The sequence below is a fragment of the Aquarana catesbeiana genome, linkage group LG06 (assembly GCF_042186555.1).
Source record: "Aquarana catesbeiana isolate 2022-GZ linkage group LG06, ASM4218655v1, whole genome shotgun sequence".
In the NCBI taxonomy this organism is placed as follows: domain Eukaryota; kingdom Metazoa; phylum Chordata; class Amphibia; order Anura; family Ranidae; genus Aquarana; species Aquarana catesbeiana.
The window spans coordinates 313,522,140-313,548,493 of record NC_133329.1 but is presented as its reverse complement, the minus strand read 5'-3'; the positions used below and the strand labels follow the sequence as shown (position 1 = coordinate 313,548,493).

Below are 26,354 nucleotides of genomic sequence, written 5' to 3'. Positions count from 1 at the left end.
TGTTTTTGGGTTTAATACCGCTTTAAGTATTTCTGCATTGGGCAAAACCGGTGGTTAGTTTCATCATTTCAAGTACCAGACCCATACTTGATTAGCTCCTGATATTTTAGATCTAAACACTGACGAGTCACAAACTAAACAACAGGTTAAACAGCAACTTTTCCTGACAAAATTCCAAGCTCCTCCACAAGATAAAGGGAAGCTATCAAGGTTACCAACATGATCTATTAAAGCATTTTGTGTTTTGTGGTTGATCATCTATAGCGATGTTGCCACGCAGCCTTGCTGTCTTTTTGTTCTTTTTGGGTGCTCTTAGTAAAGGCAATGGGGGCAGGCTGCTTGTTGTTCCTATGGATGGCAGTCACTGGCTCAGCATGCGTTCACTGGTAGCAAAGCTGGGTCAAAATGGCCATCATGTTGTGGTGGTCATGCCTGAAAGCAGTTTATCAATGAGAAAGTCTGATCTATACAATGTAAAGACATTCCCTGTCCCATACACCGCTGAAGAGATTGATGCAATACTTCAGAAAATGGGCAATGAACACTTTACTGCTCCCAATTATTTTCCTGGGACTGCTTTTACAATGCTCAACAGCATGATGGTTGTATTTAAGATGTTCTACACCATGTGTGAGAGAATGTTACTTAATGAAGACTTAATACGTGAACTTCAGGAAGAAAAGTTTGATGTTGTCCTTACCGATCCATTTTTACTGTGCGGAGTGATACTAGCGGAACATCTTGACCTGCCCTCTGTTAATTTCTTAAGAGGGTTGCCCTGTTCTTTGGACTATGTAAGTGCACAGTGTGAAACTCCACGTTCCTATGTACCAAGATTGTTCAGTAAGAATGAAGACAAGATGACCTTTATGGAACGTGTGAAAAATGTCATGATCAATGTGCTTGAACCATATTATTGTGGACCAATGTATGAACAATATGTGCAGCTGGCATCAAATATCCTCAAAAGAGAATTCACCCCTGTGCAATTTCTAAGTAGAAGCTCTGTATGGCTCTTGAGATATGATTTTGTTTTTGAGTATCCGAGACCTATAATGCCTAACATGGTATTCATTGGAGGCATCCATTGCAAGGAAGGGAAGGTTCTGCAAAAAGTAAGTGTACTTCAGATATTTTTATGTGTTTTTACATCACTGTTTCCAAAACTATAAGCATTTTTTTTTTGTTTTCGTTTTGGATAGAGTGGAGAGGGAATATTACAATAGTCAGGTTTTTACTGCTGTCTGTGCCCCCTGTAGGGAGATTCGCCCCCTCTATTTGTCCTATTTATCTGTCATGTACCTGGTGGAGATCAAGCTGAAGAGGGGAATTTTCCTTAATACCACTACTATAGCTGTCAGGTGGTTAATGGTATTCCAAAGAGCAAATGTCAAATTCACAGTAGAGCTATGCCCATTCCTACAACAATAGCCAGTCTCTTGATGACTTTCAATTGCAATTCGTTCTTTATTTCACTCCACTCAATATTTGTTCAGAATAAAATAATTTCTTTTTTTTAACAGAATAAAGGCAAATGGAATGATTAGCTGTAATGGCAAATTCTCAGGAGTTATTCTGTAATGGATATTGATCCCTCTCTGTCCCTTACATTAACCATTTTTGTCATAACCAATTGGCACATGATAAATGAAAACCAACAATTCTTATAGCCTGCAGTACATGATTATTATTATTTAAGTTTTGGTATCTTTCGGTACCTGACAGACCCAGCAATTAGTCTCCACCTGATATAAGCTGCTGGAAGGATACTTAGTCCCTCCTTTAGGTTTTCCCCATGTCCAAGTGTTTGTTCTCTGTGTCTTTTATGCCTGCTCCTGACCCAGTATGTCTTGTACCTGCCACCCTGTCACTGACCCAGCTGCCTTCAACCTTTCATCTTGTTCCTACTGTTTATACCTGTTACCATGATCCTGTTGTCTCTAATTCCTCCCCTTGTACCTGATCCCTGTCCTGGCCTCCTTCTTGACCCATTTCACATGTTCTACTGTACACCTCCCACCTGACTCAGCCCTACCAGATCTCTCCCCCTGATTGTATATAGTTAGTTAGATAATAAGGTTATGTTACACTAGGTTTCACTTATCACGTGTTCACTTTTACTTGTAAACGTTTGTAGTGTTGTATGGTTTTGTCACTTGCTGTGCTCCCAAAAAAATGTAGTTATAGCCTTTGTGCAGCTACACAGATGTGGTCACACCTGCTTACACCGATAAGAATACCCATAGGGTGGCTTGACATCTACAATGTATGTGTTGCATTAATGTGTAGTTAAACTCTAACAGTGAGTTAACAAAGTTGCACTGAATTCTCAAACCATGCCTGTGTTCTCTTTTGAGAGCTCTTTAGAGTTCTGTAGTTCTAACAGACTTCCTGTCCTATGTTGACCTTATTGTGTTACTTTACGAAAGGCAGATAGGCTGCTCACTTTGCAAGAGAATTTGCCCCAGAACCAAGTGAATGTGGTGAAATTTCACTTTACAAAGAATATCCAATCACCTGCAAGGAAAATAAAAGAAAAATATTGCTTGCACAATTGGATGATGGAAATCAGCAGAGCCTCATCTTAATTACTAAGCTCTGGGGTCAATTCTATTACAACTGCCCCTTGAAAAGTGAACAGCCTATTTGCCTTTAGTAAATCAACCCCCAGAGGTACAGTACAGTGATTGAGTAGTATTACCCTAGGGCAGAAAATGTGTTACTGGCAGGATCACCAGGTAAAGATAAAGAGAAAAAATCCTTCAAAAATATATTTAAAGGAGTTGTAAAGGCAGAAGTTTTGTTATATTAATGCATTCTATGCATTAAAATAAAAAAAACTTCTGTGTGTAGCAGTCCCCCCAGCACTACCTAATACTTACCTGTGTCCCCTCTCTGTCCAGCGATGTCCACGAGTCCCTCGGCCGTCCAGGACTCTCCCCCTTGATTGGCTGACACACAGCAGTGGCACCATTGGCTCCCATGGCTGTCAATCAAAGTTAGTTAGCCCATCAGGGGAGAGAGGGGGCAGGGCCGAATGGCAGCTCCATGTCTGAATGGACACAAGGAGCTGCAGCTCAGCTTGGGTGCTCCCATAGCAAGCTGCTTGCTGTGGGGGCACTCGACAGGAGGAAGGGGCCAGGAGCAGCGAAGAGGGACACGAGAAGAGGAGGATCTGGGCTGCCCTGTGCAAAACAATTTCACAGAACAGGTAAGTATGACATGTTTGTTATTTTTTTTTTTTTTAAACGAGACTTTACAATCACTTTAATTCAGCCACCACAGTTATACTTGTAAGTCAAAATATATCTAAAACGTTTTTCTTAAAGTTGAAATACAGCTATGGCCAAAAGTTTTGAGAATGACACAAATAAAAATTTTCATAAAGTCTGCTGCTTCAGTATATTTGAATCTTTTTGTCAGATGTTATGGTATACTGAAGTACAATTACAAGCATTTCATACGTAACAAAGGTTTTTATTGACAATGACATTAAAGTGTATGTAAACCCGATTCATGAAATTTGACCTGGGCACATACAGTGGGGATTTAAAGTATTCAGACCCCCTTACATTTTTCACTCTTTGTTATATTGTAGCCAATTGCTAAAATGATTTAAGTTCATTTTTTGTTCCTCATTAATGTACACACAGCACCCCATATTGACAGAAAAACACAGAATTGTTGACATTTTTGCAGATTTATTAAAAAAGAAACACTGAAATATCACATGGTCCTAAGTATTCAGACCCTTTGCTGTGACACTCATATATTTAACTCAGGTGCTGTCCATTTCTTCTGATCATCCTTGAGATGGTTCTACGTCTTCATTTGTGTCCAGCTGTGTTTGATTATACTGATTGGACTTGATTAGGAAAGCCACACACCTGTCTATATAAGACCTTACAGCTCACAGTGCATGTCAGAGCAAATGAGAATCATGAGGTCAAAGGAACTGACTGAAGAGCTCAGAGACAGAATTGTGGCAAGGCACAGATCTGGCCAAGGATACAAAAAAATTTCTGCTGCACTTAAGGTTCCTAAGAGCACAGTGGCCTCCATAATCCTTAAATGGAAGACGTTTGGGACGACCAAAACCCTTCCTAGAGCTGGCCTTCTGGCCAAACTGAGCTATTGGCTATTTACCTTCCAACAAGACAATGACCCTAAGCACACAGCTAAAATAACAAAGGAGTGGCTGCACAACAACTCCATGACTGTTCTTGAATGGCCCAGCCAGAGCCCTGACTTAAACCCAATTGAGCATCTCTGGAGAGACCAAAAAATGGCTGTCCACCAACGTTTACCATCCAACCTGACAGAACTGGAGTGGATCTGCAAGGAGGAATTGCAGAGGATCCCCAAATCCAGGTGTGAAAAACTTGTTTGCATCTTTCCCAAAAAGACTCATGGCTGTATTAGATCAAAAGGGTGCTTCTACTAAATACTTAGCAAAGGATCTGAATACTTAGGACCATGTGATATTTCAGTTTTTCTTTTTTAATAAATCTGCAAAAATGTCAACAATTCTGTGTTTTTCTGTCACTATGGGGTGCTGTGTGTACATTAATGAGGAAAAAAAATTAGCTTAAATGATTTTAGTAAATGGCTGCAATATAACAAAGAGTGAAAAATTTAAGGGGGTCTGAATACTTTCCGTCCCCACTGTATATCTGCAGTGTTTACTTATCTCTCTCCAAAGCACTAAGTCCAGTGATTTTCTGCTGCTCTGTTCTTCTATTATCAGCATGATAACTTCTGACAAGTTCTCCGACACATGAAATAAAAGCAGCTGAAAATTTGTAAATTTGTGTCGGGGAGGGTGCTATAAATATGTTAGCAGAGAGCTGGTCTATTCAAAGCACAGCTGTGCAAGTATCTTCCTTCCTCTGCTTATGTGGAGGGGGGGGGGGGTTCTTTCCTCCAATCTGCTGTCACACAGTGTAAGCCAAGACTCCCACTGCTCCCACTGCTGAAACAGGAAGAACAAAGTCTAACATGATGTTCACTTTCTAAAGAATATAGCAAGCTGAAGACAGCAGATATACATGTAAAACCTATATAGGGAGATTTGTTTCATCCCCGTGTATCATCTGAGGCTGTTCACTTCACTGGGTATATGTGAGGGTTTACATCCACTTTAAGTTTATGCAAAGAGTCAATATTTGCAGTGTTGACCCTTCTTTTTCAAGACATCTGCAATTTGCCGTGGCATACTGTCAATCAACTTCTGGGCCAGATCATGTCTGATGGCAGCCCATTCTTGCATAATCAATGCTTGGAGTTTGTCAGAATTTCTGGGGTTTTTTTTGTTCCCCCGCCTCTTGAGGATTGACCACATGTTCTCAATGGGGTTAAGGTCTGGGGAGTTTCCCGTCCATGGACCCAAAATTTTGATGTTATGTTTACCAAGTCACTTAGTTATTACTTTTGTCTTATGGCAAGGTGCTCCATCATACTGGAAAAGGCATTGTTTGTCACCAAACTGTTCTTGGATGGTTGGGAGAAGTTGCTCTCTGAGGATGTTTTTGCACCATTCTTTATTCATGGCTGTATTCTTATGCCCTGTACACACAACCGGACTTTCCAGCAGACTAGGTTCGACGGTCTTCCCGACGGACTTTCCAAACAAACGGTCTCGCACACACACTACTGGACTTTCCAGCAGAATAGGTCTGACGATCTTCCCAATGGACTTTCAACGGAGTTACGGCAGACTTCTGAACTAATGGACTTGTCCACACACGCACTAAAGTCCGTTCATTTTGAACGTGATGAGGTACGACAGGACTAGAAAAGGAAGTAAATCTTGCCGCTTTTATCGGCGAGATTAACACCTTGTGAGCCCCGTCGCAGAGCATACCAGGCCCTCAGGTCTGGTATGGATTTTAAGGGGAACCCCTTATGCCGAAAAAAACGGCGTGGGGGTCCCCCCAAAATCCATACCAGACCCTTATCCGAGCACGCAGCCCGGCCGGTCAGGAAAGGGGGTGGGGATGAGCGAGCGCCACCCCCCCTCCTGAACTGTACCAGGCCGCATGTCCTCAACATGGGGGGGTGGGTGCTTTGGGGAAGGGGGGCGCCCTGCCCCCCTTCCTCATCAACATCGGGACAAACGCCTCTTCCCAACAACCCTGGCCGTTGGTTGTCTGGGTCTGCGGGCGGGGGGCTTATCGGAATCCTGGAGCTCCCTTTAATAAGGGGGCCCCCAGATCCCGGCCCCCCGCCCTATGTGAATGAGTATGGGGTATATCGTACTCCTACCCATTCACCTGGGGAAAAAAGTGTCAATAAAAAACACACACTAGACAGGTTTTTAAAGTAATTTATTAGGCAGCTCCAGGGGTCTTCTTCCGACTTCGGGGGTCTCTTCTGACTTCTCCACTCTCTCCGGCCTCTTCTCCCAGTGTCCGGTTCTTCTCCCGCTCTCTGGCCTCTTCTCCCGGTCTCCGGCCTCTTCTCCAGGTCTCCGGTTTTTCTCTTCTGCTCTCCGGTTCTTTTGCCGGGCTCCTCCGCTATCTTCTGATCTTTTGTCGCTCTCTTGCCAGCGGTGGCCCGGTCTTCTCCATCGTCTTCTTCCCTGCTCTCTTCTTCCGATGTTGACACAACGCTCTCTCCCACTGTAATGCTTTGTTCACGGTGCGCAACGACATATATATAGGCGTGGGGCGTGGTCACCGGGTGATGTCACCCTTCTTGACACCAGGCCATCCTCAAAAAGTCTTCGCCTCACTGTGCGTGCTGATGCACTCAAACCTGCCTGCCGCCATTCCTGAACAAGCTCTGAACTGGTGGTTCCCTGATCCCACAGCTGAATCACCTGTAGGAGAGGGTCCTGGTGCTTGCTGGACTTTCTTGGACGCCCTGAAGCCTTCTTCACAAATGCAGTGGAAATTTTTTATGGGATTAAGTTCATTTTCATGGCAAAGGGGGATTTTGCAATGAATTGCAATTCATCTGATCACTCTTCATAACATTCTGGAGTATATGCAAATTGCCATCATAAAAACTGAGGCAGCAAATTTTGTGAAGATTTATATTTGTGTCATTCTCAAAACATTTGGCCATGGCTGTACACTTTAATTTAACAAATTTACATGGGGAAGAGCTAATACATAGGGTTATCTGAGATTTTCCTACTGCAAGCTTTAAATAACAAAGCCCTGCTAATACTACTAGTACAACAATATTTGCACATGAACAAATATTCACTTCTGATTAAGGCCAGGTTCACATATATGCAAATTGGATGCGGGTAAGTTCGCGTGACAGGCGAGTGTGACCGGCTCTCAATGTAGCCGGTTCACACAGGCATGGGGCGGCCGCGGCCCGCTTTCAAAAAGAGTCCTGTGGGTGTTTGGGTCCGATTCAGGTGCGAATTAAAAAAATCACACCTAAATCGCACCTGAATCAGTGAACAGACATGCATCGGACCCCAGGCATGAAACTGCAGCCACACATATACGAACCCAGCCTTAAAAAAGATTGTGCTGTGTTCTTGTTTACTATTAGAGATTTATTTTCCCATTTTGTAAGCTACATACCAATAAAATGTAATTAATGCTGGGTTCACACTATAAAAAAATCAGGCGAATGATCGTCTGGTTTTACAGCAAGTCGAACCCAAGGAAGATACTGATTATATGACAATTTTCGTTTGAAAAAGGCTTTTTTTTGTTTATATTAGATCGTTAGTGCTGTTAGAAAATTTTTAGAGCTCGTCCCTTCGGAAATTTTTGTTTGGAAAGTCTGAATCGGGTCGAAAGTTGTATACACGCTATACGGAGATCGAACAATCGTACAAAATTTTTCTTCCAATTTTTATTATAGTGTGCACCCAACTTAAAAGTAGTATCATCAGACTGCAGAGGCACAATTGATTCTGTAGTTTGTGTATGTTGTATATAGTTCAGGACATTTATGTTAGTGTACAAATGCAAAATTAGCAAATTGTACTTGGTTGCACATCATACTTCTAAAATGCTATTTGGCATGTTCCTACAAACTGCAAATATGCCCAAATGTCATGTGTTCTTGGATGTTATTTTGAGTGAGACAAAGTTCATTGAAAACATTGTGACTTTAATGCCGTGTTTTATATGCAAGTGTAGTAGATACATGCAGATGAATTTAAGGAGGAACTTATCTGTATCTGAGATCCACAAACTAAAAACGCCATTTAGTTCATTTTTAATATTTAAAGCAAACTCATCCATCAATCAATGTTTCTACCATGCTTTATTTTGTTGACAAATCGTGTTGAACCCTCTAATATTCTAGCTTTGGTTGAGTAAGGGCAGATGATACATGTAGCATTTAATTTCTGCCCTTAATCCATCTGCCCCTAGCTCAGACATGTAGGCAGGAGGAGATGCTGAGGTGAGAAATCCCCTCCTGTCCTCCTCCAGATGGAAAAATATATTATATATGGATTATATGAATGGATTATACATAGTCACTGTTGATTAAGAGAGTTTTGTTCCACTTTAAACTGATTGTGGTAACTTTCACATCATAATTTCTATGAAGTTCTGCAGCATGAGTTTGTTTTAATTCTGTAGGATATGGCTGATGTTTTTAAGAATTTTGTACTTTTGAGATGCTTGTAAACTGCTGTTAGGCTTCTGGGCAGCACACCTGCATTTGAACACACCAGCACTTCAGTAGCATCACAACACTGTGTTATTCACACAACACTACACTGTATTATATACACTGCACTACATGCATTATATACGCTGCACTACACTATTATATACGCAGCACTACACTGTGTTATATACACGGCATTACACTGTGTTATATACACTGCACTACACTGTGTTATATACACTGCACTACACTGTGCTATATACACCGCACTACACTGTGCTATATACACCACACTACACTGTGTTATATACACTGCACTACACTGTGTTATATACACTGCACTACACTGTGCTATATACACTGCACTACACTGTGCTATATACACCACACTACACTGTGTTATATACACCGCACTACACTGTGTTATATACACTGCACTACACTGTGCTATATACACCGCACTACACTGTGCTATATACACCACACTACACTGTGTTATATACATCGCACTACACTGTGTTATATACACTGCACTACACTGTGTTATATACACTGCACTACACTGTGCTATATACACCGCACTACACTGTGCTATATACACCACACTACACTGTGTTATATACACCGCACTACACTGTGTTATATACACTGCACTACACTGTGTTATATACACCGCACTACATTGTGTTATATACATCGCACTACACTGTGTTATATACACTGCACTACACTGTGTTATATACACTGCACTACACTGTGTTATATACACTGCACTACACTGTTATATACACTGCGCTACACTGTATTATATACACCGCACTACACTGTGCTATATAAACCACACTACACTGTGTTATATACACTACACTACACTGTATTATATACACTAATCTGACTGACCGCACAATACACTAACTAACCTGCCTAATCTCCACTAATACACAGCACTATACACGGCTGCCATGTAAGCAGCCTTATATAGTATGGGGGCATGGACTTAGCCCCTGAGCCATGATTGGGCAAAGGCACCCTGCCTTTGGCCAATCATGGCTCTCACAGTACATCGTTCTGTGATTGGCCAAAGCATACAGGTCAGGTGCTTGCTTTGGCCAATTAGCAGCAATCAATGCACTGCAATCTCTCACTTTGATTGGATGGCAGTTATTAGGGACACTGACTGGTAACAGTAAGTTTTAAAATGTTTTTTTACATTGCTTTTACATACTGTCACCCCAGCAGTACAGTGTCATCATAGCGACACTGCATTACTCTGTGGGAGGGTTATCAGGATTTTTTTTTAACCAGTTCCCTACCGTGCATTGTCATATGACGGCGGCAGGAACCCTTTGTCTTTCACCCGCAATTGCCCGTGAACACAGCAGGACCGTGGATCTGTGTGTGTAAACACACAGATCTACGTCCTGTCAGGTGAGAGGAGAACAATGGTGTGTTCCCAGTACAGAGGAACACCGATCGGTCTCCTCCCCTTGTGAGTCCCCGCCCCCTACAGTTAGAATCACTTTCTAGGAAACATAATTAACCCCTCGATCACCCCCTGGTGTTAACCTCTTCCCTGCCAGTCACATTTACACGGTAATCAGTGCATTTTTTATAGCACTGATCGCTGTATAAATGTGAATGGTCCCAAAATAGTGTCAAAAGTGTCCGAAGTGTCCGCAGCAGTCACAATAAAAATCGCAGATCGCCGCCATTACTAGTAAAAAAAAAAAATAACAATAAAAATGCCATAAATGTATCCCCTATTTTGTAGACGCTATAACTTTTGCGCAAACCAATCAATATACGCTTATTGCGATTTTTTATGTAGAAGAATACATATCATCCTAAACAGAGGAAAAAATTTGTTTTTGATTTTTTTTAATGGGATGTTTATTATAGCAAAAAGTAAAAAATATTGTGTTTTTTTCAAAATTGTCGGTTTTTTTGTTTATAGCACAAAAAATAAAAACCGCAGAGGTGATCAAATACCACCAAATGAAAGCTCTATTTGTGGGGAAAAAAAGTATCAAAATTTCATATGGGTACAGTGTTGCATGACCGCGCAATTGTCGTTCAAAAATGTAACAGTGCTGAAAGCTGAAAATTGGTCTGGGCGGGAAGGGGGTGAAAATGCCCTGTATTGAAGTGGTTAAACAGTGATTGTTTTACAGCCATGATGGCTGTAAAAACAATCATTTCTCACTCTCCCTGGCTGCATTCCTGCAGCCATTGAGAAATACTGTGATAGCTGTGATTGGTCACAGCTATCACATGGTACAGTGCTGCTGTGAGTGACCTTGTGCCACGTGATCTCTGTGACCGATCACAGAGATCACACAGTAATAAACTATGATGATGGGAAATGGCATTGCTTACTACTAGCTATGTGATCATTGATTGGCTACTACAGTTGTTACACAATAACATAATAAGGTACAATAACCAGTGTACTGGACAGTGGGCACAGGTTGCGCCGCTGCATGCTCCCAGGGATGGGATGTGGGGGATATATGGGTACAATTGCCTGTTTATGTACTATTGTTTTATATCCAATTTATTTCATATTAATTTTCAAGTTATTTTGCTTTAATATATAGCTAAACAACATGTGAAGATCAGCCTTATTTCAATTTCAGTTAAAATTATATTATACCATATATTGTACATCGAAGTCTTGAAGGCACCAATTTATGTACTGTACATCAATTTAACATTTTTTCCTATAAGACTAAAAAAATATAGATAAACTTTCTAAACTTAGTGTTCAAGTATTTTGCACAGTGATTTAATGAAAACTGTTAAAGATTAAATAACAAATGCTTAAAAGCAGCTTACATATCAGCTGGTTTTCAGAGGACATGGCCAAAATGTTTTACTATGTACAAGTCACGGCTGTCCTTATTTTCTTTTCTTTTGGATATGTAACATTTGTTGAGCCTGGTAACGTGCTTGTAGTACCTGTTGAAGACAGCCATTGGCTTAGCATGCGTGCAGTTATGGATGCGTTGGGGCAAAGAGGACACCAGATTTTTGTAGTAGCGCCAGACTTTAATATCCATATTCAAGCCTCTGAAGGTTATGAGATCAGATTCTACCCTGTGTCATATTCCCGTGAAGATCTACAGAGCCATTTTATCACTTTTTCAGCTGAATTTTTCACAGAAAGACCTCTTCTGCAGAAGATTCTGAAGATACATGAGAACATGAAACAAGGAGCAGCCCTAATGTTTGATACTTGTGTTAGACTATTGAACAACAAAGAGTTAATACGGACCTTAGAAGAGACCACTTTTGATGTTGTTTTCACAGATCCCGTGCTACCATGTGGCCAGATCCTTGCAGAGCATCTTGCAGTACCCTCGGTATACTTTTTGCGTTCCATATTCTGTCAGAAAGATGCAATATCTTCTCAGTGCCCAATACCACTGTCTTATGTACCACGGCAGTTATCAGGCCTTACTGATCATATGACTTTCCCTCAACGACTGCAGAACTTCTTTTTTGAAATAGTTTCACATTTTCTGTGTGATTTACTTTACTCTCCATACCAGCAACTGGCTTCTGAGTTCCTTCAAAGAGAGGTCAGTTTACACGAAATTTTAGGTCATGCAGCCATCTGGCTAATGAGACTTGATTTTGCTTTTGATTATCCAAAGCCGGTGATGCCCAATATGGTCTTTATAGGGGGAATTAACTGCGTTCAAAGAAAACCTCTAAATCAGGTGAGAATTCTAAGTATTTGAGGTGCTAGTATTTATTATGAATTTATACTGTATGTGTATTTGGTTACCAGGTCCCTGGACACATATCCTCTCCAGGCAAAGTCTTGGAGGCAACTACCCTTTTAGAAGAGCTCCTTGAATATTTATCTCCTTCCCTAGCACACAGTACTGGAATAAAGCATATAATTGTTTCTTCTATCTACTGGAGGACACCTGCTAGACAAAAGTTAATTCAGATTTTAGGGCAAATCCAACAAATGCAGAAAACAATAGCAACCAGAGCTCAGGTTGGCTATAAGCTTAGTAGTTTCCCACTAAATTTACCCTAGTGGCACTCTAACTTTGTCAAAGCTGCTCCACCTCTTTTCAGGCAATATTCTTCCTTTTGAAATCTCGGAAGGAGTGGTAGGGAAAGGAGTGGTAGTGAGGGGGAATGAGTTCCTGATTCAGTTGTTTTTAACTCCATTCACACTGCAAAGTCTATGTCGAGTAAATGCATGTGCATTGATGTGTGTTGGCATGCTGTGTTGAGTTGCATTTTTACATGAAAAGTTCACACATCCTGGAGCATGTAAAAGGGTCTATGGAATGGCTGAAATGTCAAACTTGTGCTGATTTGAGGCATGTTCCGATTCACTGGTAAGTGTTAACATGTCTTGCGTTATGCTGGGAAAAAGTGGAGCTTGCTATACTTTTTTCCACTGCAAACCATTGACATTCATTGAAAAAAATGTGTCACCGCATATGGTGTGAATGGACCCTTAATGTCAGCTTGAGCTGTTCTACTTTTAAACATCAGACTCTCTATAACAGGTGGTAAGAAGAGAATTGAAAACGTGTAAAGGGTCTTGAAGCACCATGTCCTTGCAGGTATTAACTGCGTATAAGCCATTTAACCACTTCAGCCCCGGAAGATTAGGCTGCTCAATGACCAGAGCACTTTTTACAATTTGGCACTGCGCTGCATTAACTGGTAATTTTGCCATGTTGTACCCAAACTAAATTTGCGTCCCTTTTTTCCCACAAATAGAGCTTTCTTTTGATGGTATTTGATTGCCTCTGCCATTTTTATTTTTTGCGATATAAACGGAAAATTACTGAACATGTAAAAAAAATTATATTTTCTACTTTTTGTTATAAGAAAAATCCAATAAACTCAATTTTAGTCATACATTTAGGCCAAAATGTATTCAGCCACATGTCTTTGGTAAAAAATGTCAATAAGCGTATATTTATTGATTTGCGCAAAAGTTATAGCGTCTACAAACTAGGGTGCATTTTCTGGAATTTAAGCAGCTTTTAGTTTATGACTGCCTATCTCATTTCTTGAGGTGCTAAAATGCCAGGGCAGTACAAACGCCCTCCCCCCCAAATTACCCCATTTTGGAAAGTAGACACCCCAAGGAAATTGCTGAGAGGCTTGTTGTTGAGCCCATTGAATATTTTATTTTTTTGTCAACGGTGATTGAAAAATGACAAAAAAAAAAAAAATTACACAAAGTTGTCACTAAATTATATATTTCTCAAACATGCCATGGGCATATGTGGAATTACACCTCAAAATACATTCTGCTGCTTCTCCTGAGTACAGGGATACCACGTGTGTGAAAGCAAAAATAAAAATTAAGTACAGCGCTACGTTTAGAAAAAAAGTGAAAAGCAGCCAACACACCTATAGACTCAAGGCAGAAAAAAACAAAAGAAGTGTGGCGCTTATTTAAGGGTATCTTGGCTGTGGACATTAGTCTCCATGGGTGGCTGTGAAGCAGATCCTGTAATGGATTTCTGCCATCCGAATACCTTGCCAGCCTTGTAGTCCCCGGTGTCACGGGAATACTTTTTTTGTTTTTTGTTTTTTTTGTTCCTTATCCTCCTTTATGAGATGTGCCTGCAAATTGGAGGACAGGGTATTATATTCAACTGAGTTTTTATGGGTAAGTAATTTATCCTTCAGTTCCTTAACCTCCTGATCCAAAACAGAGAGACGAATACGTTTCCTATTGATAAGGAAATCCAGGAACTTGATGCCAGCATCGTTGAAATAAGTAAACCAAGAGTCAAGATCTACTTCCCCTTGTTGGGGATAAACATCCCATCTAAGACTCTGTGGGATCATACCTTCTGTTACATATTGCTCCAAGAAGGCTAAATCCCATTACAAATGGAGTTCAGAGACCATGACATTTTTTAATCTCATGAATAACCCACCAATTTCTGTGTCGTTGGAGGTGGCAACAAATACACCCTCTGTATTGACTACTCTGGATGCACGATAATCAAAAATATCCATATTAAGTGAAATATTATACGCTGCAGCTATACTAGATGTCTAATGTATAGAAAGCAAAAATAAAAATTAAGTACAGCGCTACGTTTAGAAAAAAAGTGAAAAGCAGCCAACACACCTATAGACTCAAGGCAGAAAAAAAACATATCTGAGTGCGGATCCCCCTTACATCAGGGTCCCCAGAGAGTCCCCCTTACATCAGACTCTCCAGAGAGCCCCTTCCTTACATCAGGGTCCCCAGAGAGTCTCTTCCTTACATCAGGGTCCCCAGAGCGCCACCCCATACATCAGGGTCCCCAGAGAGCCTCTCCATACATTAGGGTCCCCAGAGAGCCTCCCCATACATCAGGGTCCCCAGAGAGCCTCCCTTACATCAGAGTCCCCAGAGAACCCCCCCATACATCAGGGTCCCCAGAGAGCCTCCCCATACATCAGGATCCCCAGAGAGCCTTACTTACATCAGGGTCCCCAAAGAGCCTCCCCATACATCAGGGTCCCCAGAGAGTCTCCTCATACATCAGGGTCCCCAGAGAGCCCCCCCCATACATCAGGGTCCCCAGAGAGCCTCCCTTACATCAGGGTTCCCAGAGAGCCACCCCATACATCAGGGTCCCCAGAGAGCCTCCCCATACATCAGGGTCCCCAGAGTGAGAGGGGGTGGATTAAAGGGGGTGGATGAGAGGGGGGTGAGGGAGGGTGAGAAAGGGTGAGAAGGAGGGGGTGGATGAGAGGGGGGTGAAAGAGAGAGAGGGGGTGGGAAAGAAGGACTCCCTAGCCCTGCCTGCAGTCCCTACTGTCCCAGTCCCTATCTGTGTGGGTAGGCGTGTGTGATTCACCTACCGAACATCCTCGGTCAGCCTGTTTGCTTCCTGTTCCATGACAGTGACAGCTGGGAGAGGAGCTTGGAGAAGGAGTGCAGGCTCTGGGAGGTGGTGAGGCCTTTTCTTCTCTCTCTCACTCCCTCCTGGACTCTTCCCGGCTGCCCAGGCCTCCCCCTCCCTGTTTGAAGCCGCTGTCCTGCACCCCACCACCATCGGACCAGCAGTGGGACGCTTCAGTCCAGGACCATGACAAGGGGGCTGGGCTCAACTCTTTAGGCCCCACGAGCACTAGCGCAGAGGACTAGGAAGTGGAGTCCTCCTCCGCTTTGAATGCTGGGCAGGGAGGGAGTTGTGGCTGTGACATCACTGGTTGCTAGATGCTAGGCGGCTCTAGCAACCAGTGGCCAAGGGTAGAGTCAGGTGGAGGTGGGGGCAGAGCCAGAGCAAGCGCTACCACGGCTCAGTGGCTGGTGCTTCTTTACATTGGGAAGAGTCTGGCATCAATTTGAGTTGTTGGAGGATTTGTAATACATATGTTTTTTGGACTATACAGAACTTTTTTGCACTTTGCTGGCACTTTATGCACTTTTATACATATATACTTTATTATTATTGTTATATAATACTTCACTTTAGGATTGATTATATTCATGTTGATTTTTGCACTTTACATAGTTATGCGATCAATTGCTGCACTATGTGATAATTGTTGATTGGGTGGTGCTGCAGGTGATTATTTTTATGGTTTCATAGGGTATTTTTTTATATCAACCATTCTGCTATCAGCCTCTTTTTACACAGCACAGACCTTATAGTAGGTATCTGGATTACAATAAGCACTTGTAGATGCATTTTGTAAAACTTACAAGTACTCACCTTTGCAGATATTTATTTTCTGAATTGCTGAAAGGTCAGTGCTTGGTCCACTCTTACATAGAGCCCATCTGTACATTCGTTATATTCTGTGGTCATGCCCACAGAAAGTTTAAATAATAAATCCAAAAGATGTTCTAGTAAGGGGAAACATATTTCTAGGCAAGTTATTTCTGGGAAAGTTCAAAACTAAACTTAGAAAGTACCGGTATTATTTTGCAGAAAGGGTAGTTGATGCTTGGAATAGACTTCCAGCAGAAGTAGCGAGTCAGTCATCAGTAAGGTAATTCAGACATGTTTGGGATAAGCATAAGTCTATATTCAGACAAAAAAAACGCTTTTGTTATCACTCTTCTATTTCAAAAATACCGTATTATCTTTTTATTAGAAATTACCTGCTTTATTTCCAGTTTATTAATATAATTTTTCAAGTTATTTGCTTTAATATATAGCTAAACAGCATGTGAAGATCAACCTTATCTCATTTCAGTTTAAATTATAATATACTGTATATTGTACATCTAAGCCTAGAAGGCCTGTGTTGCTTGCGTCTATCTAGCAAGGTTACTCTGTGGTATAAGCAAGGAAGCTGAGATTTCTGCAAGGTGTAAATGTGCTTTTACTATACAAAGATGCTGTACATACAAAACTATTACAATATTAAGAATACAATACAAGACTGACAGATATCTATAACAAGCAAAATGCCTAGCAAACTGAACAGCCTATGGTCTATAATAGTACAAATACACTTAAAGGTTACTTATTTTCTGTTATTGTATGTTCGTGATCTCCATTGACAACGATGCTTCTTGCACACCAGGCAGTGTTCTTGTATCATGAGTGGCGGCTTCTGATCTTCAAAGCATGATGGTGTGTGTGTGTGTGTCCTTACTCACCCCCTTTTATGTGTCAGGCTGTTTGCCATAGCTACAAAACAACAGAAAACATGCCTGTTTACTGTAGCTGTAGAAACAATGGACTGTTGAAAACTGCATCTACGTACCCATTGCCTAATCAGGCCAACACCTGACAGTAATCTAACAGTCATTCTTTCAGTTTGAGAGCTGAAAGGACCTCAAACAACTAAATCTCTTTCTTGTGTACTGTATCAATAGAGACAATAGCCTTTTGAAAACTGTAACAATACATTACAACAATGATATTTACCCCAATTATATAAAACAGCATTTGTTTAAGAAATCTACTCAAGACAAAAACTGACAATATCTCTATGACCAACCACTATTGTGTAATGTTATGTCCCATGTATCGTAAGTCTGATTAATAAAAAAAAATCATATTGTAACAAACGCAACACATTCCGCCCTAGATTTTTTTTCTCAGACTACACACAAAATCTCTTCATTACTAAACTCATTCTAAACATTAATTTTCCTTGAATGCAACACCTCCCATTTCTGTCACTGAGAAGGTGTTTCAGTCTAAAAAAGTTCATTAGAAAGTCCATTCTAAAGTTCTTTAGAAACAAGTGCAGGCTTGTAATACATCAAAGGCCTTGCTCTCCACAGCTCTTGCGATCTTCCGTCATTCTTTCCATCATGTAATCACTTTTCTCTGGTCTTCCTATGGATCAAATCGGAGACAGCCTTTGGAGTGGAAAACAAATAGGATTATCTGTTCCTTCTAATAATACATACATAGTAAATCCAGGCCCTTCAGCTAAAATCTCTCCTCTAAATGGCTTCTTGCCTGGATATCTGACTAACACTTTGCCCCCTGCCTGTACCCACTTCTGACCCTCCTAAAGAACATCAATAGTGAGGAGAGGAAATATATTGATATTTCCCAGAAGATCACTGCTGTTTATTTTGGAAGGATTGCTGTTATGTAGCCTCACTTTCCACTCTTCCTGAGAAGTATCCACTAACCAGTCAGAGTCCCAGCCACTGTCTTGAATCTCATCTGTCAATGCAAATGTAACTTCAAACCTTCCTGCCAGATTCCCTCTCATTCCTAGATAGGCATCAGCTTCAGATACATCACTCTTGGTTTCTATGTCATGGGAAGCAGTAACATGGTATCTGTTAAGCCCTGTTTTTTCAGGAACCTTACATAAATACTGAACTCTGCACTCCAGCTGTGGAATGTGTGCCCCAGCCCCTACCATCCTCTCATATGGTGTGCTTTTGGCTATTGGCCTAGAATTTAACAACATGACTGCCTGTGTGAGTACCCGATCCCACCACCTTAGTGTATGTGTGGGTGTAAGTTTGCGTATCTGGTCCTTCAATAGCACGTTGTATCTTTCAATCAAACCAGCTGCCTGTGGATGGTATGGGATGTGGCACAACCAGTACACTCCAGAATCTTTGTCCCACTGCTGTACTGTTGATCCGGTGAAGTGTGAGCGGTTATCACTTTGGACTTGTTTGGGACAACCATAAGCAACAACAAGTTTCTGGAGCAGTTGAAGCATTGCAGCTTGATCTGCACGTTTGCAAGGATGAACAAGCATAAGTCCTGAATAGGTGTCCACTGCAGTGCCACAATATCTCAGTCCATTGTTTCCCCGGGGCAGGGGACCGATGAAGTAAATCTGCCAGATCCCTGCAGGTCTCTCACCCCTCTTAATCAACCCGGTGGAGTACTTTTGCAATGGCCATTGTCGTACTTCTCCACACACTGTACAGTTCCCTATTACAGTCTTTATCATGTCCATGGATATAGGCAATCCTCTCTGCTGTGCCCATTCATATGTTGCTTTCTGCCCCAAATGTACAGATTGTTTGTGGGCCCAGTTGGCCAAGTTCATCAAGACAGGATCAATTGGCACAACTGCCTTCACTTTTGCGATTTCATCTGCAACTCTGTTATAGTTCTCAAAGTCTGGGACTAGGGGCACATGTGCATCAACATGCCCCACTTTTATGGTCTGGAGTGAGCTTCCTTCCAGATGTAGTCCCAGACTTCCTTGCCTCCCCACACCACCTTTCCATGAATCATCCATTCATTGGACTTCCAAGTGGGCATCCAAAAAACCGCCCAGCTGTCAGTGTAGATAGTGACATGGGAAGAAGGATCCTCCTGAAGAGTCATCATCACCACAGCTTTCAACTCTGCATACTGACTGGACCCTCCAATTCCGGTCTCCTGCAGGACTGTGTCTGTACTTGGGTTGTAGGCTGCTGCTGTCCATTCACGGCCAGACGAGGTGACTATGGCTGAACCATCAGTGAACCATGCTGACTGCTTCATGTCTTCTGACAGAGACTCAAAGGGTGGAGCCTCTTGAATGGGGGATGACTGCAGCACAGGAATTTCTTCTTCTGGCCGGGTGCTGGTAAAAGTCACAAGCCCAGCCAACTGTTTTGAAATGTCTCTAACATCCCCAGCTGCAATACCCCCTCTTTCTTGAAGGCACCACTTCAATTTCATCAGTGTCTGGTTCTGGGCTACAGCTGCCCTAGTGGTCAGTCCATTGTCTCACCCATCCTGCTATTGGCAATGCAGTATGGATGGTGACCGTGTTCTTTCCTGTAATGGTCTCTACATGTTGAAGTGCTGTGTAGGCCCCAAACGGGTACTTCTCTAGGGGCGTGTATCTCTTCTGTGCCCCTGTCAGTTGTTTGGACCAAAATCCAATGGGTATTGCTCTCAGCCCTTTCTTTTCATTTGGCTGCCACAGACTCCAAGATATGGTACCATTCTGCTCCACTACATCCAGCTGAAATGGTACTCCTTGTCTCATGGGTCCTAATCCCTGATGCTGCAAAATAGCTTCTTTAGCAGCCAGGAATGCAGTCCGCTGCTCTGAACCCCACGAGAACACAGTCTTTTTTCTGCTGACATTATATATAGGCCTCAGAATCAGTCCAAGATTGGGGATTAACGATCTCCAGAACCCCACAACTCCAATGAACTTCTGCGCCTTCTCTTTGGTAGTAGGGGGCGACAGAACCTGGATAGTTTGCACAACTGTCTCTGGAATTTTCCTCTGCGGCCCAGTCCACATCATTCCCAGGAATTTCACTTCCGTGGCAGGTCCTTGGACTTTGTCTTTGTCGATAGCCCACCCTCTGTTCTCCATGTGATGTATCAGCAGGTGCAGTGCTTCAGTTACATCTTCTTTTGTTCCAAAGATCATGATGTCATCAATGTAGTGGAACACAGCGACTTTCAAACTCAGGGTACTTAAATCTCGGGCAATCAGTCCATGACAAATCGTTGGAGAATGAACATAGTCTTCAGGAAGCATGGTGAAAGTGTACTGGCGGCCGTCCCACACTATAGCAAACTGGTCTTGACACTCTGAGTCTATCAAAATCGAGAGGAAAGCATTAGGCAGGTCTATCACAGCATGATATTCTCCTGCATCTTTAGCAATTTTCTCAACAATTGAGATCATATTTGGTACAGCTGACTTCAATGGAGGTGCCACTTTGTTTAGACCTCTGTAATCCACAGTCATTCTATATGTCCCATCGGGTTTCTTTACTGGGAACACCGGAGATGAGAAAAGACTTACAGCAGGTCTAAGGATCCCTACTCTCAAATATTCTTGAATGGTCTCCCCAATTTCTTTGTAGCCTCCAGGAAGTCTGTACTGCTTGAGACAGACTGGCTTCTCTGGTGGAGGAATGTAGACAGGGGACTATTTCGCATGACCTCTGACCACAGCCTTCACCGCCCTAACCAGATACGCTTTATCAGGATACCCAAATGTGAATGTACCTCTTTCAGTCTGAATTGACTGACCTTTAAGTACATCCATCCCAAGAATATTTTCGGGTAACTCTGATACCAAAACATTTGATCCCAAAACAATCCTGATCCCTTGCCTATAGCCAATTTCACCTGTATCCTAACTGCTAGTGTGGTTTGCCCTCCCAAACCTTCAACATAAATCAATTCTCCTTTGTGATGTGAAGGATTACCTTGCAAAAGTGTAACTTCAGCTCCGCTATCAACTAAAGCCATTACATGTGTAGGAGAAGATGACTTCCCCCACCATACAGTGACAGGTGCATATGGGCGTCGGTTTCCTGCTGTCACTGCCCTCACGGCTATTACAGGAGACTCACCTTCCTTTCATAAAGGATAAGGAACCTCCCAATCCCCATTTCTGATTCTCTCTAATTCCTCCCCAGGATAAAGGGATATGGGTTTGGGTTCATGTTCAGTTTTGGGAATTGGTTTGGGGCTAACAGGAGGGGTCTGTTCTGTTTCCTCTAAGTCTAGGCTGATGTTATCTTCACTAGGAGTAGTGTTTCTAACCCTGACAGTTTTCCCTACTAAATGTTTCCACCTCTTTCTGCTTTAGAAATCCCATCTGTCTCATCTTTAGGTACTCCTGCCTTTAATAGGTCCACCCACATTTGTTTCCTAGAAATAACTAGCCTGGTTTTCTCTTCACCTCCTGTCTTCTCTACCCCATTCCCTTTCTTCTCTGTTCTTTTCTGCTTGTATTCTTCCTGTTTGGCCTTGACCTTATCTACTGCCCTGACAGGTTTTGTTTTAATCTCCTCTAGCTCCCCCAACTGGCTTAAAAGGGTTGTGGCTTCATGAATCTTGCTGTTTAATGCCAGGCCTCCCAACAAGGACAATAATAGAGCCCTAAGATTAAAAGGCGCACACTTCATCAGCTTAGAGCGCAGAGCAGACGTAAAGGGTTCCATATCTGGACCCAATCCATTCTGGAAACTTATTTAATCCAGACTATTCCATCTCTCACGAGGTCTAACAGTGAAAAATTCACGCTAAACTCTCTGGCTTTTCGCATTGCCTGACGCAATTGTGGATCATGGGTTAACACTCCCATAGTCACTGCTTCCTTACCTGACAAAACAACACTGTCCGCCCCTTCATCCCATAAGCGTAAGAGCCAAATCACTAGGGGTTCCCCAGACCTTTGTTTGTATTGTTTTGCCAGCTCATAGAGTTCAGTTTGTGTAAACTCCCGTACTTCTTCAAATTCAACATCTCTGGGGTTGTGATAATGCACCTCCCCATCTGCCATATACTCTCTATCATGTTGCCGTTTCCTATGCTTAGTAATGAGAGGTCTGGCATACTTTTTCTTTCGCACTAGCAGATCATCATGCGAAATATCAAACTCTGTCTCCTCATCATCATTATCATTTGAGGAAAGCACATCCTCACAATCCCAATTTTGGGATGTGACAATGGCACGTACCCTGGCTTTACTAACAGGTTTACGGCCCTTCCTTTTCCTTAAGGCATTAATTGATTTGGTCATGAGGGCTGCACACCGGTCTTGTAAATCATCAGCCCGACTAGCAGTTGAACGCACACACTCTGAAGCAACTGCTAGCTGGTCTTTTAATACCTTAACTTCTGCCTCTGCCTTCTCCCTTCTTTGTGATTCAGTGTAAATAGCATTAAGGAAATACCAGCCCACTGTGGACACTGTCCTCTTCTCTTTTTTACTTAAATCCAACCTCTTAAGGCTAAAATCTGCAAAATGATCTGAGACTTTGACACCCCAAGTCAGCTTCAAGGGAGAAGCATACTTCACAAATTCTTTAGCAAGAGGCTCACACTCATTGTCTCTGGCCCAGATAAGTAAGCTGCACACTTCCTTCTGGCCACCAGAACCCTCTGCAGCCTTGCTTTTCCTAAACAGCTTACACAGCATTTTACCTAGCACAAGCTACACAACACAGTTGAATTATAGCACAGATCCCGGACGAGCCCCCACATGTTTTGCTTGCGTCTGTCTAGCAAGGTTACTCTGTGGTATAAGCAAGGAAGCTGAGATTTCTGCAAGGTGTAAATGTGCTTTTACTATACAAAGATGCTGTACATACAAAACTATTACAATATTAGGAATACAATACAAGACTGACAGATATCTATAACAAGCAAAATGCCTTGCAAACTGAACAGCCTATGGTCTATAATAGTACAAATACACTTAAAGGTTACTTATCTTCTGTTATTGTATGTTCGTGATCTCCATTGGCAACGATGCTTCTTGCACACCAGGCAGTGTTCTTGTATCATGAGTGGCGGCTTCTGATCTTCAAAGCATGATGGTGTGTGTGTGTGTGTGTGTGTCCCTACTCACCCCCTTATGTCAGGCTGTTTGCCATAGCTACAAAACAACAGAAAACATGCCTGTTTACTGTAGCTGTAGAAACAATGGACTGTTGAAAACTGCATCTACGTACCCATTGCCTAATCAGGCCAACACCTGACAGTAATCTAACAGTCATTCTTTCAGTTTGAGAGCTTGAGAGCTGAAAGGACCTCAAACAACTAAATCTCTTTCTCGTGTACTGTATCAATAGAGACAATAGCCTGTTGAAAACTGTAACAATACAATACAACAATGATATTTACCCCCATTGTATAAAACAGCATTTGTTTGAGAAATCTACTCAAGACAAAAACTGACAATATCTCTATGACCAACCACTATTGTGTAATGTTATGTCCCATGTATCGTAAGTCTGATTAATAAAAAAAAAAATCATATTGTAACAAACGCAACACAAGGCCCCAGGATATGTTCTGTGCATCAAGTTAACATTTTGCCAATACAAATATACACATGAACTGTTCAGGTTTATTACATAGTGATGTAATGAAGACTGTTAAACATTAAACAATAAATGCTCAAAAGCGGCTTACAGATAAGCTTCTTTCAGAAGAGACGGACAAAATGTTTCACTGTGTACAATTCACGTCTGTCCTTATATTATTTTCATTTGGATGTGTAAAGTTTGTTGAGCCTGGTAACGTGCTTGTAGTACCTATTGAAGGCAGCCATTGGCTTAGCATGCGTGCAGTTGTGGATTTGTTGAGGCAAAAAGGACACCAGATTTTTGTAGTAGCGCCAGACTTCAATATCCATATTCAAGCCTCTGAAGGTTATAAGATTAATTTCTACCCTGTGTCATATTCCCGTGAACATCTACAGAATCATTTTAAAAGTTTTTCAAGTGAGCTTTTTACAGAAAGACCTCTTCTGCAGAAGATTCTGAAAATCCATGAGGAATTGAAACAAGGAGCAGCCCTAATGCTTGATACTTGTGTCAGACTACTGAACAACAAAGAGTTAATACGGAGCTTGGAAGAGACCACTTTTGATGTTGTTTTCACAGATCCCCTGTTTCCATGTGGCCAGATCCTTGCAGAGCATCTGGCAGTACCCTCTGCTTACTTTTTGCGTTCCATACCTTGTCAGAAAGATGCAATATCTTCTCAGTGTCCAATACCACTTTCTTATATACCACGGCAGTTCTCAGGACTTACTGATCATATGACTTTCCCTCAAAGACTACAGAACATCTTTTTTGAAATAGCTTCACATTTTGTGTGTAATTTACTTTACTCTCCATACCAGCAACTGGCTTCTGAGTTCCTTCAAAGGGAGGTCAATTTACATGAAATGTTAGGTCATGCAGCCATCTGGCTAATGAGAATCGACTTTGCTTTTGATTATCCAAAGCCGGTGATGCCCAATATGGTCTTTATAGGAGGAATTAACTGTGTTCAAAGAAAACCTCTAAATCAGGTGAGGATTCTAAGCATTTGATGTGCTAGTATATATTTTGGAGTTATATGTGTAAGTAGCTACCAGGTCCCTGGACTCATATCCTCTCCAGGCAAAGTCTAGGAGGAAATGACCCTTTTTGAAGAGCTCCCTAACTATCCCCTTCCCTAGCACACAGAACTGGAATAAAACCTCTTAGTGATTGGACAGGGCGAAAAAATATATAGCATTGTTTCTTCTTCTATCTACTGGAGGACATCAGCTGGACAAAAGCAAACAATATTCAGAGTTTAGGACAAACCCAACAAATTGGCTTAGTAGTTTCCCACTATATTTACCCTAGTGGCACTCTAACTTTGCCAGAGCACCTCTTTTAAGGCAAGATTTCTCCATTTGAAACCTCAGAAGGAGTGGTAGGGAGAGGAGTGGGAGTGAGAGGGAATGAGTCCCTGATTAGATGTATTCAATTGTGTTTAAGGGTCCATTCACACTGCAAAGTGTATGATGAGTGTAGGTAAATGCACATGTGTTGATGTGTGTTGGCATGCTGCGTTGAGTTGCATGTTTAACAGGCTAATTTCTCCTAACTTATTGGAGCATGCAAAGGGTCTACGGAATGGCTGAAATGTCAAACTTGTGCTGGCCTGCTGATTTTCCTCTTCGTTGAGGCATGTTGTGCTGCGCTCGTAAGCGTTACCTTGCGTTACCTCCCATTACGGCGAAAAAAATTGACGCTTGCTTTACTTTTTTTCCACTGCAAACCAGTGCATATCAGCGCAATGCACCAGTCTGAGCTGCTCCCATTCACATACCTCATTTTTTACAGGTCCTTGCATTGATATGCATTGAACAAAATCTGTGAGTGCATCTGGTGTGAATGGATCCTTAATGTCAGCTTGAGCTTTTCAACTTACACAACTTACACACTGTAAACAACAAACTCTCCACAACAGGAGGAAGAAAATTAAAAATGTGTAAAGGGTGTTGAAGCACCATCTTCTTGCAAGTACTGTGTATAAACCATTTATAAACCATTTAGAATTAGAAATCTGTGCTTAGTGCCAGATACCAAATGTGAAATTGGACAGCTGCATTCACTCAATATTTGAAAGGAAATATTGATATAGCATGAGAGTCCATTCACACCAGATGTGTTGGGACTACATTGGGCGGCTATTCCAGTGCAGTCTCACCACACTCCCACTGCAAGACAAGACCAGGCAAAATGCCTTGTCTCCAATGTGCCTGTTTAGACCACTTTGTTGTGATGATGTGCAGAAAGTGTGTGCTGAAAATAAGTACTGTGTGCAGTAGTACCTTTTTCCAGTGGAGCAGCAGGGGTCATCGAACAGCGCCCGATCTTTGTGGGTTTTACTCTCGATCTTTGTGGGTTTTACTCTGGTGCATTCATGTATTTTAATGGACATTTATTTTGTGTTTTTACCAATAATTTGTTTCACACACTGAATGTGCACTTGTGAAATGTCTATTTGTCACTTGCATTGTGTTTCACAAGTACGATTTATGCAATACTGATGCACTACTGATTTGTTCATAAGAGATATTTGTTTTAGGGA

At 41.9% G+C, this 26,354-nt stretch overlaps 1 protein-coding gene and 1 pseudogene across 2 annotated transcripts in view; both read left to right on the top strand.

Moving 5' to 3' along the window:
• The first annotated feature begins 229 nt into the window (after positions 1-229).
• Positions 230-26,354, top strand: part of LOC141146890 (UDP-glucuronosyltransferase 1A1-like) — a 193,044-nt gene continuing 166,919 nt past the window's right edge. Inside the window, exon 1 of one of the 2 annotated variants that reach the window (XM_073633670.1) lies at positions 230-1,115. In XM_073633670.1, the coding sequence (XP_073489771.1) occupies positions 267-1,115 (849 nt within the window). In that variant the 5' untranslated portion in view covers positions 230-266. Of the gene's footprint in view, positions 1,116-23,905; positions 24,799-26,354 lie in introns of those variants that run through there. The other variant, XM_073633667.1, reaches the window with a different exon arrangement.
• LOC141146892 (UDP-glucuronosyltransferase 1A1 pseudogene) lies at positions 9,234-16,038 on the top strand (annotated as a pseudogene).